This window comes from Nomascus leucogenys, chromosome 3 (assembly GCF_006542625.1).
Source record: "Nomascus leucogenys isolate Asia chromosome 3, Asia_NLE_v1, whole genome shotgun sequence".
Classification (NCBI taxonomy): domain Eukaryota; kingdom Metazoa; phylum Chordata; class Mammalia; order Primates; family Hylobatidae; genus Nomascus; species Nomascus leucogenys.
The window spans coordinates 20,882,077-20,903,651 of record NC_044383.1 but is presented as its reverse complement, the minus strand read 5'-3'; the positions used below and the strand labels follow the sequence as shown (position 1 = coordinate 20,903,651).

The 21,575-nt window shown below is 38.5% G+C and overlaps 1 protein-coding gene across 5 annotated transcripts in view; it reads left to right on the top strand.

The window, feature by feature from the left end:
* The window catches only part of VTI1A (vesicle transport through interaction with t-SNAREs 1A), a 463,936-nt gene that overhangs the window by 225,116 nt on the left and 217,245 nt on the right, over positions 1–21,575 (top strand). For 4 of the 5 annotated variants that reach the window (XM_030807079.1, XM_030807075.1, XM_003255475.3 and 1 more), the window contains 2 exons: positions 258–328; positions 985–1,046. In XM_030807079.1, coding sequence (XP_030662939.1) covers positions 258–328; positions 985–1,046 — 133 coding nt within the window. Of the gene's footprint in view, positions 1–257; positions 329–984; positions 1,058–21,575 lie in introns of all 5 variants that reach the window. The other variant, XM_030807088.1, reaches the window with a different exon arrangement.

Genomic DNA, 21,575 nt, shown 5'->3' with positions numbered 1-21,575 from the left:
CCTGGGCAAGACATCATCTCTAAATCATTATTTTCATGTTGGTTATGTTCTATAGGTCAAATATCTAATTATACCTAGGATAAATGATAAGTTTCTCAAATACTGTTTATATTTTTCAAATACGTGAATTGAAATATGTGTCTAATGTATAATGCATGCATGCAACTTTAACATTTTATGCCATTTTAGTACTTCTGAGATTTATTCTCATATGCACTCCAAGTCATTTTTCCTTACTCAAATTTTCTTTTCCATAGAGCAAATTGGTCAGGAGATGTTGGAAAACCTTAGTCATGACAGAGAAAAGATACAGCGAGCACGTGAAAGAGTAAGTACAAGTGATACAGTTTTTTCACATATTCAGTAAATGAAGACATAAATGAAAGGCATTGGGACATAAACAATAGCAATTAGGTAGATGTGTGTATCTAAGGTGAAACAGGGTATAAGGTCTGTGAAAAGGAAAAGAAAGAGGGTGAGATGGAGCATGTAGCAGCTGACTCTATGTCCCCATTCCAGAATGCTCCCAGGTGGGTATTTTGTTTACTTCTTATAGAGGAGAAGGTCACTGAGGGAGATTTTGGAGTATGTTCATCTTTTAGAGTGAAAACTATAAAATTATTGGTGGTCATCTTTCCTTACTTCATTTTATTTTTGTTTATATGTTTTTAGGACTTTGCACATTCATAAGTTGGAGATGAATTACCAAATGTATATGAAACTTTTTCAGCCTGTGCTTTGCTTTTATATCCAGTTCTAGTATCCAGCTTAAAGCTCCCAAGATTACCTCTCACGTGTCGTTCTCCAAATCTAAGAATTTTCCAAGTTTGTGTAGCTGTCAGAATGTATTTATTTTTGTGTATTTGAACATTTTTATTGTTTGGATTTTCTATCATGAAATAAACTGTCACTTGCCATGCACTTTAGAAATAATCTAATTGCATGAACTTTTGTTTTGTTTTAACATTGCTGTTCTTCTTGTAGCTTCGGGAAACAGATGCTAATTTGGGAAAAAGCTCCAGGATTCTGACGGGGATGTTGCGAAGGTAAGAGCAAGGTAGGGACCTATCTTTCTCTCTGTCTCTTTTGTAAAATGCTATGTTTTCTTTCAGTTGCAATGGGGCATATTACGTGCTTTTGAGCTTCTGCTCTTAGTACCCTGTGTCAGGACCCGTTTGAAATAACAGAGCACTGATATTAACTCTTGTTTGGACAGGGACACATACTAACACAGATTAGAGAGAAGGCTTGAGCTAGGGGGGTAACCTCAAGCTATGGAAAAAATTAGGGTTAGACATGAAGTATTTTTTCATAGCCTGAGGAAGGCCCCATGGCAGGTGCAGGCTGATTTTATTTTCTATTTCGATGGCCTCCTTCTTATGGAGGGAATGCAGACCTACCATTTTCAGGAGCACATTTGCTGTTAGCTTTGCTCTCTGTTGCCTTGTTTTCATTTCTTTAAGTGACACTGTTTGGGGAAACATTTCTGTTTCATGTATACACTTAAAGATGATTTATAAAACATCAAGATTATCTGAATAATATGTGCTAAGAAACAAATGTTCGTGTTTTATATGTGTAACTCAACCTTGATTGATGGAAAATATGCTAAACAGTATGAGAAAATAGATGAATGAATGTAGGTAATGTTCTTATAAGTACATTCAGCGCGAAATTATTTCACATTCAGAATCTACCACATAAAAATATCATCTAGCACGACTGTCAGTTTGGAACTGTGGATAGAAAAGTGAACGAGAAACATTGAGAATGCCCTCTGGAGTGGCTTAATTAGAATTTTTAAGAAGGAAATCATTATAATTGATACTATAGAGACAACCATCTAAAAATAACTAAAGTCTTCTCTGATCACATATCCATATACAATAGTTTGCTAAAAGTATGTTTGCCGTGTTACAGACTTATTGCATAAGAACCAATCAAATGTCTAGTGATTTGGTCTTCAAGGCTGATAAGATTTTTCTAAGCAGCCTGACCAGTAACAAGCCTAAAGTTCCTGGGACATTTTTAGCCAAGGCTGGCATAATGTGACATTCCCCCTCGTTTCCTTGGACCCCGACTCCCAACTCAGAATCATAAGCCATCAAATTCTGTGATTAAGAGTACTATGTAAATGGCCTAAGAAAAACTCAGAATTCAGAGAGAAGGGTAGTGGCGATTGAAAGGAATGCTTCAGTGCCTATAGACAACAAAAAAGAAAGGAAGGGGAGGGAAAAACCTCTGTTGCTTCCCTGGGAGGGCTCCTGCGTCGTGAGCTGTAACAAATATTCTGCATATGTCTCCATTTTGTCAAATCTCATTAAAGAGCCCTCCTGCTTTATGTCAATTGAGCTGTCCAGAAATCATTCATCATTTTTAGTGTAAAAAAAATGATGTGGTTATTTAAATAATGTCATATTAATGTTAAAGTTCAGCTGTCATTTAATGGTATGGCTTAATCAGATGTAGCATTTAGGAAAAACAGTTTATGCGGGCTCTACGTGGCTTTCAGGTTGGCAGATTCAAATAAGGATTTATGGGTTTCAAAACCAATGTATTTCTGTCCGTGTTTCTGCTTGATGTACCTCACCCTTTAGTGCAGGATACTGCAGACAGTTATTTCAACAAATAAAGCATCTCCTCATATTGTGTTTGAATAAATTTGCAAGTCATTTAGAGAGGGTGAAGCACAAACAACTTCTGCAACCTTTGACTGGGCTTTCTGTGGGGAAATCATAATAACGTGGTTGTTTCAGAAGCCTATGGAAGAAAATTACTCTGGTGAAATCTACATGGGGTTCTCTTTGTGGGCAAACTCAGTCAGCCACTGACTTATCTTCTTTTGGGATGTGTCTAGAGTATGAACAGAAATAAAAATTCCCAGATGGACATCACCTTGCTACATCTGAACCAAGGGTACGCTCAAGTCCACCTATTCATATGCATGACAATATTTTTCACTAGTCACAGCTGGGATCTTGGTATCAGCCAGGATATTCAGATATTTTCAACCAATGCCAAAACGTGGCAGGTTCTCTGGGGACCAAATGCAGTGGTTTTGTTTTAGTTTCTAATTACTGCCGCATATGATATACAATGTATTTTGGACTTGGGAAAAGGCACAAACATTTTGCCAACCTCTCGGCTCCGTTATTTTGGTTATCTCATGGAAAAGCTCTAGAGAAGTAGAGGCAGGGTTTATGTACCAAAGCCTTTTATTGAATGCTCTGATTTTGCTTTCCCTGTTACATCCCTCCCATTCATATGGCTTTCACTTCCAGCCCTGGTGAGCTTGTATTTCAGAAAGAAAAGCCACATTCTCTTACTCTTCTTCTTACCAAAACTGCATAGCTATGTCGTATGTCAACAAGCGCTTCTGATTTAGGAAATGTTATGTTATTGAATCGTGTACTCATCTGTCACCTTCACAAATACATAAAAGAAATGAATGTCCTCTTTGTGCAGTGCGAGCATTTACCTGCATATAACATAAACTTAATTATTTTCATATGATAAATTCTGTGTGACTGAAAATAGTTAAATATTCTGTAGTATACCAAACCAAGGAGTTGCTTTATTTAAAAGAAAGATTGCAGGTTATTTTTAAAATTTTTTAAACCTTGATTGTTCTTAAATTTGTAAAGTGAACAGAAATGGCTTGGCATGGTTCCTCATCTGAGCCATTTTACATATGGTCTGTTGTGAAGACAGGTGAAAACTGTGTTCCATTGGTACCAATATCTGTGCGTATGTCCACTTGATTATCTGTAAAACTGACCAAAAGGAGTTGGAGAAATCAAAATAAGTAAGCAACAAAAATTAAGTTTATAAAATCCAGCAGCCACTAAATAATCATCTATACCACTCATAATTTTTAATATTTTATTAACTTCAAGTAAGGTAAACATCTATTTCCTTCCTTCTTTCCTTTCTTCTTTTCTTTCTTCTGCTTATTCATTTCCTTAGTAAATATTTAATGTCTGTATGCCAGGGCTGAGGATCCTGAAATGAAACCAATTTTATCCTCACTTTCAAAGTACTTTAGTATAGTAAAGGATGTATGCATAAAAATGTACTATGGAAATTCACAAAATTAACGGATTCTCAAGGCAGCTGTTGAAGATTCCACAACTCCAGTTAGTCCTTGCTGGTCATTAAAAGGGACACTAGAAAAACAAATAACTAATAAAAAATACGAGTTAAATGGCTATAATGCCAACATGTTTGGAAAAGAATAGGGAAATAGAAAATGGTATATGGAATCATTACAAACAAATTTTGAAAAGAGCTAAGGTATGCAAAAAAATTGACATATAATATGTAATTTAGTGAGATAGCAACTGATTCAACCAAAAAAATTGCTCTTCGTGTAAGCACGCCATATTACCAAAAGAAAGAAAACAAAGGAGAAAATTGGTTCGTTCAAAACTATAATAGTAAAACTCGACATCAGAACACAGCTATGGCTGATTTCCCGGAAAATAATTTTTCTTCTATACTGACATAAGATGGAGAGCTATCTAGGGACAAACTATTCATTTCCTAACTCTGTAGACAGAGTTTAAATAAAGTGGAATTCAGATAATAATGAAAATGGTCATGAAGCAAATGACCATTTATGTTGTAACTGGGTCTAATAAATGGATTTTTTCATTGACTTTCACAAAATTTGATTATTCTAATTGACTGTCTTAAAGTATCATACTATCACTAGGAGACTTAAATGTTTCTCTTCATATATATGTATTTATGTGTGTGTTTGTGTGTGTATTTTTTCTATACCCTTGAGCAGAAAGTCTTATTCGTTCAAACTGTTGGAAATCAGTAAAAATGAAAATTAAGATTTTCAAAATTCAGAGTCAGAATAAAAAGAAATCATGATTCTATTTCCTTTTACCTCTGAAGAGTTAATGATTGATCACTAATTGTATATTTGTTTCTAAAAGTATATGAACAATGCCTCAGGAATGTAACAAAGTTATAGTTTAAGAGCTCCACTGACAAAAATTTACAGGATATGTTACTACTTTACCTTGGCTCCTCCTCTGCATTGTATATGCTGGCAAAGTGCTTATAAAAAAAAAAAATGCCATAAGCCAGGTGTGGTGGCTCACGCCCGTAATCCCAACACTTTGGGAGACTGAGGCAGGCAGATCACTTGATGCCAGGAGTTCGAAATCAGCCTGGCCAACATGGTGAAACCTCATCTCTACTACAAAATAGAAAAAAATTAGCCGAGTGCAGTAGCTAATAATCCCAGCTACTTGGGAGGCTGAGGCATGAGAATCACTTCAGCCTGGGAGGCGAAATGTTGCAGCGGGCCGAGGTCGAGGTCACACCACTGTACTCCAGCCTGGGTGACAGAGTGAGACTCCATCTCAAAAAAAGGAAAAAAAGAAAAAGAAAAGAAGAAATGGCATAGATGATTATTTAACACCTATTCTGTTTGACAATCTCAAATCAAATAATTTCCTCTCTCCCCCACACCACCTTTATTTGCCCCCATTTACACACACATGCGCGCGCGCACACACACACACACACACACTCAGATTGTTTCCTTCGGAAAGTGAATTTTGTTTATCCTTCTAGTATGAGTATGGTTAACTTCCTTATGTGTGGAGCTAAGAGGTCTTTTGTAACTAATCTGTAGTATAAACAAAGCAGACAGTATTAAATGCAGTTGACCTAGCCAGCACCATTCACACAATATTATTTAATACGCATATTTTTGTTAGAGTTACTTTCGAGTTAGCCTGGGGAATCATTGCCACCGATCATTGCTATCATATTTTACATTTTAAACATAGTCTTTGGTAGAATGACAGGTAAAACATCTGGAAAGCTTAAATGCACTGTCAGAATGATTCCTAAGAGTAAATAGACCAGGAATGCCAATGCAAGATCTGTAAGCTATGGAAATGTAATTTTTAAAATAAAAACAGGTTTATTCTTACATACGCCATGGCTAGATGTTGAAGCTTCTTTTAAAAACTCATTCTTTTTTCTCCTTCATTTTGCCCAGGAAACATTCTGTTATATTCTAATTGTTCTTATTACAATGTCTGAAAATTCAACAGTAGAGAGTTTTCAAGACTTTTGAGAAAAATGTCCTTGAAAATTTGCTATAAATTTTTAGGCACTGAAGAAAGTATCTTCTCTCATAGTACCTTGCATTTATATTTTTACTTTTCTATCTTTTTTCTTTTCTCTGTTTCTCTCATTCCTCTTTCTCAGCACATTTTACTTACTGGTGATAAACTTGGGCCCTGACCTGAAATTAGTGTAGCAAAATCTCAATGTCTAAACTATTCTTCAGCTTTTAATCAAGTGCTTATTCTTTCAGAATAAAGTGATTGAATTTCCTATAGATTCTTTGGACTTAACAGATTTAGGATCTGAGCTAGAATAATGCTACAAAGAGAATTTTTAAAAATCTTGGTTCTTTTTGCATGCATAAGTTTATTTCTGTACAGTTGACTCATTGCCTTTGTCCTATGACCTCTTCAAGGCCAGCATTGGTAACGTTTTTACCAAACCGAGGAATAGCTTTGGATTTGCTTATATGTTTCTCTTTAATAACATGCTTGTGCCTTTAAACATAGATTTTTGCTCTAGTGTCAGACACTTGAATGCAACACCTTATCTGTCAATGATAACTCTACCAGCTGCATTATTTGAGCCTTAAGTGCATATGTGACCCTAAATCATGTATTGTACATCTTAACTGATTTTATCCTTAACAGTTCTGTGAAGGAGGCATTACTATCCCCATTTTACAGGTGAGGCAAACTGTGCTTAGTGAAGTTAAGTAAACTATCCAGATTCACATATTGTAGAAAGGAACAGAATTAGGATGTGAACTTAGTTTGCTCTTTTGACACACTACACAAGGTTCCCAAAGGCCAGTTTATGAATCAGAACCAGTTTTCACTAGTGGTAAAATGAGAATAGTAAGAACAAACAGTTGAGTTTTTGTTATGCCAACTTTTATTGTCAGACACTATTATAGTTCCATTTCTTCCGTGAAATAATTGGTGGCAGTAAATACTTTCCTTAAACTAGGTTCATTGTTACAGTAAATAGAAAAATAAATACTTGGAAATATTAAACATTGGCAATCATATGTCAGTCCTCCCACTGTCCCATGCCCCCCTCTCATTTCACTGACCAGGAAATTCAAAATCCATACTATACTATGCCTTTTAATCTCTGATAGGTAGGTAGCAGCCACAGTCCTAGATATTTGTTATACATTATCTTCTTTCACTTTCTATGATAACTCTGTAAGATGGATACTATTACTCCCGTTTTAAGAAATAAGGAGACCACCGGTAAATATCATCAGGGTCTACATAAGTCATCTGCCTCCAGGGCCTGGTTTTCCTACTGTACCAACTATTTATCCTTCTATGAAGACTCAGTTTCCTCACAGATGGTCAGACAGCCCTTCTGGGTATGCAGACAGTTGTTCCTGAAAGCAATGAACAAACCCTACCGGATCCCACCATTGAGGGTGGGCTGAAGGCGCTCAACTGCACCTACTGTGTGCCACAGGAGTCCCAAGTGAGTGTGTTCTTAAGGAGTCCTTTCGAATTGTTGTATTGCTAAGCATAGACTGTGTGGCATTAACCAGAACCAAGAAATAACAACACCGTGCAGCAGAAGAGTCTATAATCTCCCCTACCTCCGGAATTTGACAAGTGTCATTGTTAGGAAATTTTATTTCTATATCTAACTTTATCATCTGGAGTCTGCTGGAGCAAACAGTTCCGGTCTTGTTTAATTATTCACGTGAAATTTCTGTGTATATGTCCAGAGGCATATGTCCCAGTAGATAAGGGGTAGTAGGCTCTGGAGCAGCACTGGCTCTGCCGCTTTTTAGCTAGTAACGTTTGGCAAGAATCTCACCTCTCTGTACCTCAGTTTCCTCATCTGCAAAATAGGGATAACAATAGTCTTTACTATGGAAATCTCTATAAATGTGTAGATACATGTAAAGTGCACACAACAATGCCTGGCACATAATAAAGTGCCAGGAAACATTGAGGTATTTGTTATTATCATTATCGTCATTGGTTTTAAAAGAAATAAGGCCTGAGAGCAAAGACTAAAATCAAAATGTTAATTAATAGTTCTTCTAGGTTGATGAATTTTAAATGTATGTTTTTAAATTTTTCTTTTTCCATTACTAGAGTTTCCTAGGAATTTTTTAAAAACTAAAAATCAATAATAATAAATATCATCATCCTTTCCTTATGTCCCTGTTTCTGTCATGGCGCCACCATTCCCCCTTCCTTCTGGGACCCTCACTCAGCAACACTTCTTGAACTACTCTAGTGCATTCCGAGTACTACCTGGAGCAAAGCAATCCTCCAGTCTCACACGTTTCCCATCTCATTTAGGCTGTTTAGGGAGTGGGGGCTCCTAGTTGGTCTCTGTGCTTCTTCTACCCTTCTTTTGCCTTTTTGAATATTATTGACCAGTTTACTTGGAGGGTGCCAGACGAGTGCTGTTTTTTCTGCCCTTAGGAATCTCCCGTGATGATGTCCAACACAGAATGTCTTCCTTAGTCTCATCACTAAGGTTTTCCAGTGAACTTTCTAGCCTTGTTTGCTGCTGCTCCTTTTAGGTAGGCAGTATGTCCCTACTAGTGGTAACTACTTACAACCTCCAAGCTAGCTTCACTCTTCACTAATTCTAGACATTTGCTTTGTCTGTTACTTCTACCTGGAATGTTCTCCTTTTGCCGCCTATATAAGTCACAATCTTCCAGTTGCATGTGGCAGAAATCTAGATCAAACTGGCCATAAATATATCAACTTGTATAACTAAATAGTCCAAGGGTAGAAGCGACTTGAAACACAGCGTTGGAATCTAAAGGTTCCAACAATATCGTCAGGACTGGATCTTGCTCTTTCCGTCTCGCATCTCAGATCACTTATGGATAGGTTCTGGCCTTCGTCAAGGATTGCCCTGGTGGAGACAGCTCTTGCCAGCATCTCAGTACAGCCATTGAATATAGCGAGTTTTTCATTCGAATGCTTCCAGTGAAAGTAATAGCGTGGAATCTTACTGATTCAGATTGGTTCTGGTTAGGTAAAAACTCCATTAATCTATGATCTGATGTTCTAGACATGAGACCCTGTGCAAGGGGCAGACAGACAGACTGAGAATGGATGAGGCATAGTCCCCTCAGAAGAATCCGAGAGCTTTTTTCCAAAAGGGTAATGGATACTGGGTGGGCAAAAACAGCAGATGTTACCTTTGAAATATTCCAAATGAGCTTTTGTCTATACTCTGGGTCTCAGGTGAATTACCTCACTCTCCCTCAAGCCTTCTTCACTCTCCAAGCCAGAAATGATGCATCTTGTTCTGATTTTTCACAGCAGCTTGTACTTCTCACAAGATATGAACATCATCCACTTTGCATGGCATATATTATAATTATTATCAACTGTGTCTTAATTTTCTTCTAGATTTTTTGTATCCTCCACCTTATCCCCAAAAGGATGCTTTACAGCTCCCCCGCAGTATTGTGCAACCAGCAGAAATTAAGAAGGGAAGAAACACGGGTGAAAGAGAAGTAAAACAAAGCCAGGGAACCATGGTGGTAACTCCTGTGCAGATTCCTAGACGGGTTTTGAATTTCCCACCTGAAAGCAGAGCAGGACGCACAGTCAGCTGGAGGATCCACAGTGTTTCATAAAAGCGAAAGCAGCCTTAGTCAAGGCCCAGCATAGCCTTCTTGCCACATAAATGGGCCCTTGATAACCAGTTGATAACGCGGTTACTGGAGAGTGGTGATAGTGCACGCAGCACATTGCTGTCCCCAAAAGAATGAGGAGTTGCTATAGGACCAGTTGTCTTCAGGATCCCGAGGTCAACCCTCGCTTCTCTATTGTGAGATACTGCTGGTCAGGAGCCTCCTCACATTTGGCTCACGGCCATGTTACCCTGATGAAGGCCTCATCAATGAATAATCTTTGGAAGAATGCCTAAAAATAGTTTCAGAGTGGTTATCTGGGTTCATATGGGTATAATTTAGTGGAAACCCTGCGGATTTTTATCTGTTGCACTTTGGCTACATGTAAACATGTCCATTCAAAGATAAAATATGTAACTTCCCAATAAAAGAATATTTTTCTCCATTATTTAATCACAATGGAAGCACATCTTATCTTTTTTCTTGATTGTGAGCCACAATTTGACCTAATTTTTAAATTACTTTCCTTTTATGATTTTCCCTTTTTCCCCTGGATGCATGCCATTCTTGAATGCCACATAGAATATGAAGGGTGCACTTTACCTTTTCCGTCAATGCCTTCTTTGAACGCAGCCTTGAGCTGTTAACTTGAAGCAAGGACCCCTATGCCTTCCTTATAAACAAGTAATGGAGCCCTTAGCTCCCCTTGTAAATGGCTATTTATTAACATATACCATCACCAAACAACATTTTATAATTCCAGGCCCCCACACCATTACACCACTGTCTGCTCCATGGTAAATTAAGGGAGGGCTTTGGCCATCTGTTTCATTAAATGCCAGAGGTAGCGAACAATATTTGAACTTTATAAATCGAGAGTTAGGGCTTCTCCCTCCACAAATCTCCCCCTTCTTCAGCTGCCACCACCACTACCACCGCCATATTTTTTTGTTTGAACGCTCACATTGTAAATTAGCGTATTCACACATCAATTTTAAAAGGCTGGCTGTGTTATAAGATGGGACAAAGCAAGCTCAGTAACAGCTCATGCACAGTGCAGGTGGTCGAGCTAGCTGCTACCCAGATCAAAAGTCAAACAACTGTGAATCTGCTTTTGAAAGTGCAGTTAGGGAGACAAGGCAAGGCTTATCTGCACAAACAAGGACGAGTTATAGATATACATCACAAACGCAGGAGGACAAAAGGGGGTTTCATCATCTTGTAGGGCAAGAAAACCTTGTAATGCTGACAATTCTGAGGGCATCTCTGGAGTATGTGGCTTGTTTTCATTTTTGTTTTCTTTTTCTATAATATAAAATTAGTTTTTTATTATGCGGCAATTGATAATTATTATTTACGCTTTGGTGCTGTTCCTAAAGTAGCTAAGAATTTTTTTTAAGCCACCGTTAGGGCAGGAAATGGCTCCTTTTCATGATTGCATTTTATTTTTCAGCAGCATTTAAGGACAGACTCCTATTTATACCACACAAGCAGTTTTGTCTGTTGTAAACAAAGTAAGTGGCTGGGGATTGTGCTTTCCCAGAAATGTTTTCCAGGGAAGCCATAATAAGAAACAACTGTGTATATCTTGAGAATTTGTCATCTAGGTATTAAGAAAGAATTCTTTTCTTTTATGGGGAAAAAAAAGTACTGTGAAGAAATATATTCAATACTTAAAAGGGTAGTTAAAATATTTCTTAAATTGTGATGTTTGACCACCTTGCTAGTATTGAGGTTTTCATTTTTTATTTAAAATTATCTCTAACATTTTTGACAACGTGGAAGCTGACGTGATAGGAGGCGTCACGACTTTTTTTTAACCTCAGTGTTCTTTTTAAAAGGCTAATGACTTCTTTTGCAAAGTTATGTGAAGAACTTTGGAACCAAGGTATGAATATCAATGGGGAAAATGCCAGAATGGTAAATTTGACCACACTTTTAAAAAGAGGATTAAAGCAGTTTGGAATTATGAAAAAAACAGCACCTTAGTTTCCTGTACAGTTATAGTTTACCTAGGAAAAAGCTATTCCACTGTCCACCTCCCTTCCTATGGCTTAATGATTTTGTGATGAGGGGGAAAAAAAAACACCTGTCAACCATTTAATTCCTAAATCAGTTAAAAATGTCTGAATCAGGTCCCCCGGTGCTTTCCTGAAACCACACTCCCTATCTCAAGCCATAGGGCGGTGGTTCCTATCCTGGAGTGGGCTTCATGGAGTCTTGAATCTCTGAAGTTTTCTAAAAATGTGTGTGTGTATGTGTGTATATGCATCTTTCTGGGGCTTTTCCATTAAATTTCCGTAAAATTTTCAAAAGGGTCTACAACCAACTCCAAAAAAAAAAAGTTGAGAAAATGAGATATTGTTAAAGAACTGTGTCCAATTTCCTAGCTAAATACCGTTTAATTACTTTGATACTCTGGCTTACTTAAAATGCATTGACCTACAAGAAACACTTATTTTGAATTTGTCCACAAAATTCAACAAGACACTGAAAACTCAAAGATGCCATCCTTGGGAAATCAGATCATTTGTCAAAAGTACGTCCTTAAAGACAATCAGAACAATTAAATTTATATGGGGCCTTATGGTTTATAAGACACAGTCATACATATTATTTTATTTAAGTTATTCTTCATAAGAACTCTGAATTCATATTATCATTATTATCCTGTGGTATAGATAGTTGAGACCTACAGAAGTTGAGTCTTGCCCAAGTTCACGCCACAAAGATAGAGCAGAACTTGGACCAGTACCCTGGTTTTAGCCACAGAAATCATGTTCTTAGCAGCATTCTGGCAGTAACACCATCAGCCTCTTTTTCAGCACCAAATGTTTAATGTCTGCTGGGTAAAAGGGCATATGGAGATTCCCTTAAGAATCCAATGTTAGTCATTGGAGATTCAACAAATTCAAAACACTACTCCTAGGTAGCTTAATAGCTAATTGGGAGCTTTTGTTGAGACATTTTAAGAAACAACAATACATAGTAACTTGTGCTACATAGTAAGTGAGAGATCATTGCTCTAGGGGATGACAGGAAGAAGAAATTCCTGGGGGCTGGATGTGCAGATAAGTCTTCACAGAGGAGATGATAGGTGAGAACCAGACCTGACAGTCACTGCCCCATTCTTAACCCACATATGGCATTATGCCTCTTTCCTTCTCATGGCAGCTTCAAGGTAATAGCACCTAGCGACAGAATTTGAATCCTTGCAGGGAAACAGTGGTGATGGTGTTGGGGTGTTAGGAAGATGTTTGGCCACAGCTGTGTTGAGGATACATAGGAAATTAACAAAACAACTTGTAACCTCATCTGCTCATAAAGTTAATATAATGTGAAAGCTTCAATCTTACCTTAAACTGTCGAATTTTTCTCTTTTTTTCTTTTCTTTTCTTTTTTTTTTTTTAAAGGGACAGGGTCTCACAGTCACTGAGCCTAGGGTACAGTGGCCCAACAATGGCTCACTGCAACCTCAACTTTCTGGGCTCAAGTGATCCTTCCACTTCCACCTCAGCCTCCCAAGTAGCTGCGACTACAGGTCCACCTCACATACCCAGCTAATTTGTAATTTTTTTGTAGAGACAGGATCTCCTTATGTTGCCCAGGCTGGTCTCAAACTCCTGGCCTCAAGCAATCCTCTTGCCTCAGCCCCCCAAAGTGCTGAGATTGCAAGCATGAACCACTGTGCGCAGCCAGGAGCCTTTAGCTTTTAGAACAGGAGTGAGCAAATCATAGACAGCAGACCAAATCCAGCCTGCCACCTGTTTTTGTATGGCCTGCAGGCCAATAATGGTTTACATGTTTAAATGATTGGGAAAAATCAAAAGAAGAATATTTTTGACATGTGAAAAATTACACAAATTCAAATTTTTAAATTATGATGAACTCTAAAATTTTCTTAAGGCTTGAAATCACCTAATAAGATCTAATTGTAAACAATTATGAAAAATCTTTTCACTGGTTGTGCCCCAGTTTTAGAAAAATATTGCAAATTTTCACACACTTGACTAAAATTACATATTTACAAAACTTTACATATTTATAAAATTACATATTTATTAAAAAGTTCATTTTAAAGACAGGTCTTTGAAATAATTCTGCATGTTGACTATACATATTCTACATATGATTCATGAATAGATGCAAAGAATGTTGGCAAAGTACATAAATTATTTTGTTGTGGCATATTATTAATTTGATAAGTATATCACTTAAAAATACTGAGTTTTTTCATGTGTCCCAGTTAAATCTTTATCATCGAATGGGCTTATAGAAATTTAGTTATTAGAAAACTTGCCCAGCCAATAAAGAAAAGCATTCATTTTCTATTCTGTATACATGATCTGAAGCCATAGCTTTTTAGGTCTTTTAATCTGTTTGTTCAAGGCCAAGCTATTTATATGGATAATTTTTAAAGCATCTGTATAAAGAAAAAAAGAACATTTTATTTATTCACTGGGGTTTTTATATGCCTTGAAATTGCATAGATAAAGTATTTTCGAGCTCATGGATCTGGAAGAGATAAAAGGTCTCTTATTTTATAAGGCTTTATGTAAGCTTTTCAAATGTAGTTTTCTCATGGATAGAATTTTTTAAATAAAACATTATTTCACTATTACAGCTAGAGTTTGATGTGGGCACCTCTTTTTCTTCCCTGAATTACATGTTAAATTATGTGTTTAAGGTTGTTTTTGTTGTATTTTACCTTCTGAATTTTAACAGTTTTCTTGCTGGAGAAATTAATTTACCAATCTTAAATTTTAGCAGTGGGCAACTATTTAATAAAACCAGAGTACTAAGTGTTAAATATGAGTAGAAAACTCAAACGTCAGATTTAAGAAACAGAGAATGAAACATACCACTTGGTTTGGCAACACCCTGATATGAAGATGAAAAATTATTTACCTCCCCCTCCTTAAGAACTTTTGCTAAACCTGGTAGACTGAGAGAGAAGGGGCATTTTTAAACTCTGGGGCGACCGGATCCAGACTAGATTCTGGATGAACATTAGCTGCTGTTAGCTCTGCCATGTCAGGGCCAAGAAACAGCTTTCCCTGGCTGGAGCATTCCCAAGCTATCATGGCCATCAGACAGGTGGGGAATAAATATTGTAGAATGGTGGGACATTTGGAGAGCTCGCTCCTGATCCCGGGGACTCAATTTGGACGGGCTTCAGTTGGAGCAAACAGGTGTTCCTGGGAGGAACTGTCCTCAGATGGCTGGAGGGGGTGCCATTCTTTCACACACATAAAAAGTTCCTCTTCCTTCTGCCCGCAGGAAAATTAGAATTAACTACAGCTTTTTCTTTTGAAATGGAAAAAGAGAAATGAAAATATGGCACCAGGTTTTGGCTCTGGCTGGATTTCCACAGAGCTTGCAATCTATGATAAGTGATGAGAATTCTTGAAGCAAAGCATGCTTGTAGTTTCAACATTGGAGACGCTATAAAAAGTAGATGAATACAAAGAATCTTTTTACCAAAAGATGTACCTATAAAATCAAATAGTCTTTCCTTCTGTTATTCATTTGTTCATTCACCAAATATTTCTGGAGCAGTTGTGATTCCCCAAACACTGGGCTAAGTGCTAGGGTTGAGAGTGTAACATATAACAAGGTCCTGCCCTCAAAGTGCTTGGCCTGAGTTAGTAATTGGTCAGAACATGAAAGTGAACCTGAGTGGTCTTTGGGAGACTATAGGTAGAAAGTGGTTGCTGACCTCAGAAGGATTTGTTTTTCTGCAATATTACCATATCAAAGATATGACTAAGTTGTTTTATTTGGGAATATTCTTTTTAAATCATATTTTTCCTATAAAACAGAAAATAGTAATATTAAAGGAATTTTTAAATAAAAAAATTGTTTTTAATCCCTCTACCTTGAAGCAAGCTATTCCTTTGACCCAAGTATTCCCTTCCAGTCTTTCAGTCATGTTTCAAGTTCAATATTATATTGCTTTACTCACTTAGTATTATAATCTTAAAGTTTCCACATAATCTTTGTGATTTGTATTTTTGCCAAATTTTAAAAATTTATTATAATAACAAAGGATTTTTAAAAACCTCTTATTTGGGGCCAGGCACTGTGGCTCATACCTTAATCCCAGCACTTTGGGAGGCCGAGGTGGGCAGATCACCTGAGGTCTGGAGTTTGACACCAGCCTGGCCAACATGGCGAAACCCTGTCTCCACTAAAAGTACAAAAATTAGCCGGGCATGTTGGTGGGTGCCTGTAATCCCAGCTACTCGGGAGGCTGAGGCGGGAGAACCACTTGAACCCGGGAAGTAGCGGTTGCAGTGAGCTGAAATCGCGCCACTGCATGCCAGCCTGACAACAAGAGCAAGACTCCGTGTCAAAAAAAAAAAAACCTCTTATTTTGTAAGGGTAAAAAACATTATCAAGAAACAGGGAGAAAATTATTCATAATTATGCTGGCTAAAGGCCACAACTGTTAATTGGAATATTTTATTCCAGTTTTTTCTGTGTATTTTATGTACAATATATAAAACTTTATATCCTATTATTTGCATTAAGAGTAAACAGAAAGTGTTTTCCCGTGCCATTAAAAACTCTTTGTAATCATTATTTATATGGTTGTATGGTATTCCCTCATAGAAATGTTTCCTTTCTGTTAAACATACAGGTTTTTTCTAGCTTATAGCTATACAGTGAAGCTATGTATCTTCATTCATAAACTATATTATTTGCTTAGTGTGTCATCCTTGAAGATAATAAATGCTCATCTCTTTTTTTTTTTTTTTTTTTTTTTTGAGACAGAGTCTCATTCTGTCACCCAGGCTGGAGTACAGTGGCATGATCTTGGCTCACTCCAACCTCCGCCTCCCGGAAGAGATTCTCCTGCCTCAGCCACCTAAGTAGCTGGGATTACAGGCACGTGCCATCACGCCCAGCTAACTTTTTTGTATTTTTAGTAGAGATGGGGTTTCACCATGTTGGTCAGGCAGGTCTCGAACTCCTGACCTCGTGATCTGCCCATCTCTGCCTCCCAAAGTGCTGGGATTACAGGTGTGAGCCACCAAACCCGGCCTGCTCATCTCTTTTATGACTTCCTCATTCTTGAGTTCTTAGCTCTCTGATCTTGAAGTCAGCTGGGATATATCTTCAAATAACTTTTCAAGAAAGGTATATGATTTGGATCTGTTCTTTTTTCTATATGGGAACTGCCACCAACTGCATATATGTGACATACACGTATGTATGTATCTGTGTACATTGGGCTGGACATAATATTTTTAGATCCTACCCTTCTTAGGAATCTATAGATGTGGAACCATTGTCTTCTGGCATTTCGTGTTTCAGAGTAGCAGAAAAATAGACCAATTTATGGTACTCTGGAGTGACATGTTGTAGGTTTTCTTTGTTTAGTTTTGGTTTTTTAAATCTTTGGAATTGAACAGAGTCTAGATATTTCTATATATGAGGTCTTTCACTCATTTTGCATGGATCACAGGACTTTAAATCTGCAAATTCAAGTCTTCCCTCTACCCACCAGGAGAGGTTTTTTTAACATTATGTCTTGGACTATTGCTTCCATTTCAAATTTTCTGGTGTCAGGATCATCCATGATTCTCACACTAGACCTCTGTATCTCTTATGTTTGTCATGTTATAAAAATACTTTTTTCTCTTCTTTTTCTTCTCATTTATCTCCAACACCATTAACTCCCCACTCTAGCATTGTTTCTAGTCTGTGCTGCTGGTTATGTGAGTATTAATGCTGCTGTGGCATTACTGGTTTCCCTGAAATCTCTTCTTTATCCTATTGCCTCATCTCTTATCTCCTTGAAGTCTCGCTGGTTCTTACCTTACCGTTTTCTGCCCTGGCTTTACCTTCTTACTGTTTTTATTAAGGACGCCAAACTATTTTCAAAAGCATTTTTTGGTTTCTTTAGTTCATAAGTTTCAGAATCGCATTCCTTTCTCAGAATCTTTAGGATGTTGTTTTTTTTTTCCCCCTTGTTCTGTAGTATCAATTTTTTCCATCATCCTCATGTTATTTTGTGTTTTTTATTTAGTTACTTTTCAAAACAACTTCTTGAATCTGCAAATGGAGAGCTCCTTGATACGCTCGCCTCTGTCCCAATTCCCTTTGTCTGTGGACTGTCTTTATTGGAAAGAAATGGGACTTCTTCCTTCTCCCACTCCTTAACTCTGTTGGGAAAAATGTCCACCCCTTATGTGTACAACTGTCATCTCCTTCGCAAGCTTACCCTCCCGCCACCACAAAAAGACACACTGTTTATGAAGACCACAGTTCCCAGAATTCAGTGCATGATGCCAGACCTTCTCTATAGCTACCTAATACTGATATATTGTTTTCCTGGGAACTCTGGTTTCCTTACTGCATATAGAACAGAAACAAGATGGGAAATGTGGAGAAAAAGAAAAGAAGACAGCAGTCCAAATACCTCCTGAGTTACAGCACTTATAAGAGAGATTGCATCTGGATTTCTGGTTATTACAAACCATGCACTTTCTATCTAGTAGAAGACTATGTGGCAGGTGAAACACTTCTTTCATTTTTCAACACAGTTCATTTTTTGTAGCAGTAGAAAATCCTAGGCTCTGGCAGTTTGTGATGTAAGTCTTGGTGGTGTAAATTTTCATCATCTTCTATTTTCTTCATTCAAATGTAATGGACACTTTGATAAAGGCAGCGTTAGGATCCATGGACGAGGCACCATTGTAAACTGGAACCTGAGTGATTTTTAAAATTGCCCTAGATAAGGGAGCCATACAAACTGTTTCTATAGCTCTACCCTTGGGCCTGTCGGCCTGGGTGGTCCTGTTTTAACTGTTGGTATTTAATTATTGATGATTTACTGACATAAGTCATGGAAGCCTTAGGGAAAATGAATTCTGACGTGCTAGCTTCTTTAGATGAATCTTCTTTGAGGTTTAAGTGTCCTTCTAAGTAATATAGTGAGGCAGGATTTAGGGGGCCATTTCAAATACTGCCTCGCAAAGTCAGCCACAGCGTAAGTGCCTACTATATGCTCTGGACAGAATGAACCTTATTAAAGGGCCAAGTTCTTTCATAGTTTTCATGTAACCCATTGATGTGTTTCTTTTCACACGTTATTTCCTCTTGAACATCACTGGTTTCATGGTGTTTTTCTAAGGCTTCTGAAAGGTACTACAAACTATGTATGTAGACAGGATTGAACTCCACCAAAAGGTGGAATTTTTCTTTAGGGGCACTGTGCCATCAAAACTGAGCTGGTGCCCAAATGCCTCCCTTTAGAGCTTGCTGCCTTGATCATGCAGCTGTGCTGTCTCCTCAGATGCTCTGTGGGCACTGCTGTAACTTGTTCCCTCAGCTCTGCTGAGTGTGGCATAATCAGATTTCTTGCTGAGAATCGGTGAATGGAGGGGTAGAGGGGAGCCAGGGCTAGATCCTGGAGGACTTCAGGAAGCTGCAGATCACATCAGAGAGCCTGGATAGGCAAGGATCAAATCAAACTTCACCACATCAACAAAACAGGCCTAGGTATACTACAACTTTTTTTTTTTTTTTTTTTTTGAAGACGGAGTTTCTCTCTGTCGCCTAGGCTGGAGTGCAGTGGCATGATCTCAGCTCACTGCAAGCTCTGCCTCTTGTGTTCATGCCATTCTCCTGCCTTAGCCTCCCAAGTAGCTGGGACTACAGGCTCCTGCCACCACGCCCAGCTAATTTTTTGTATTTTTAGTAGAGATGGGGTTTCACCATGTTAGCCAGGATGGTCTCGATCTCCTGACCTCATGATCCACCCGCCTTGGCCTCCCAAAGTGCAGGGATTACAGGTGTGAGCCACTGTGCCCAGCAACTTTTTTTTTTTTAAGCAACAATTTTGCTTTAATAGGACTTGAAAATTTTCACCCAGTTTTGCTTTAGGGAAAAATGTATCAACAATATGTCTTGTCAAGATATTATTTTGTAACATTTTCAGAATGAAACCCATCTCTGGGCACTGGGGTTCTTTCTTGGTGCACACCTGCCTCGTTGATCAAGTTCTCTGGCTTTTATTATTTCTGCTTGCAAATAGAGATGCATAACAGCCAGCCTCAGAAGAAGGAAGGGCTGATTTCATCAGCATGACTAAAGCTGACAGAGTACTTGAGAGGATCTGGCAGGGTACTGCAGGACATCTTGGCCTTGCAGATCTGTGAGGAGAAGGAAATGGGCACAGCCCTACAGACACGAACCGATGGACATGATATGGAACCATCCTGGCCAGTGACCAAGTCTTTTTTTTTTTTTTTTAAGACTGGGTCCTGCTCTGTCACCCAGACTGGAGTGCAGTGGTGCGATCTCAGCTCACTGCAACCTCTGCCTCCCAGGTTTAAGCGATTCTCCTGCCTCAGCCTCCCAAGTAGCTGGGATTACAGGCATGTGCCACCGTGCCCGGCTAATTTTTGTATTTTTAGTAGAGATAGGGTTTCACCTTGTTGGCCAAGCTGGTCTCGAACTCCTGACCTCAGGTAATCTGCCCACCTCAGCCTCCCAAAGTGCTAGGATTATATGTGTGAGCCCCCATGCCTAGCCAAGTCTTCTTCTTCTCATTTTTATTACAGAAGTAGTAACATCAAAGCAAAAGAAAACTTTTTTTTAAAGAAAAGGAAAAAAAAATCACTCCTAACACCATAACCTACCCCATCTACAATGATCTCTCCCCACCTTTTTTTTAGTTTTTACTTTTTATTCATCTGTTGACATTTTTCTTCAATATGGCTCTAATTGTAGTGTAACCAATTTTAAGTTCTGCCTTTTTGTTGTTAACATTGCAGCTTGTACTGCTAATATCAATTTTTTTTCTTTTTCCTTTTTTTTTGAGACGGAGTTTTGATCTTGTTGCCCAGGCTGGAGTGCAGTGGCGTGATCTCGGCTCACTGCAACCTCCACCTCCTGGGTTTAAGCCGTTCTCCTGCCTCAGCCTCCCCAGTACCTGGGATTACAGGCACGTGCCACCACACCCAGCTAATTTTTTTTTTTTTTTTTTTTTTGTATTTTTAGTAGAGATGGGGTTTCATCATGTTGGCTAGGCTGGTCTCAAACTCCTGAGCTCAGGTGATCCACCCGCCTCAGCCTCCCAAAGTACAGGGATTACAGGCATCAGCCACCATGCCCGGCCTACTAATGTCAATTTTTCATAGTTATTATAGCTATTGTAGTTAGTGGGTGTTTTAAAAATCAAGTTATTATGACATATATGGAGGCTCAGGAAAGCCCAGCAGTGTGTGGTTGACATTAATTGGTTTTCACAAAATAAAAGGGCTGCCTGTAGCATGTCCTTAGAGCTCCTCAGCCTGGTATTTAAGAGCACTCTCAGTTTTGACAACTGGGTACTGAGAGTTATTTGTACCTTTTACAGTGTCCATCCAAACCACTTGCATATATTAATTTTAATGTGTTTGATGATAATATTGATGACAAAAATGTATGTATAAGCAGAGCAGGCAAGTCACTCTGGTAGGGAAAAGTGCAGTGAATTCCAGAAATAGCCCCACTTTTCCCAAGGTATTCGCTAACTGACTGGAAGGTTATACTGAACTTGGGTTAAGGCTCCATGCATTGTCTTCATCAGATGTCAGTGCTTGGAAATGTCATCAGTAACAGTCACGTGCACCTACCTGGTCATGTGTTAACCAAGTGAAATGTGTCTCCACCTTGCACAAAGCACCGAGAGGCAGCCTCTGCATTCCAGAGGTCAGGAGGGGGGCCGGAGGGAAGGGTGGTTTTGGAGCTGACTCCAGGAGACATGGGTGGGGCGCCCTGGTAGGAGGTGCTGGACAGCCAGGGGGCAGCATGGGAGCATTTTGTCTGTGATGAAGGAGGACAGAGAATTGGAAGAGGGGGATAAACGAAAACG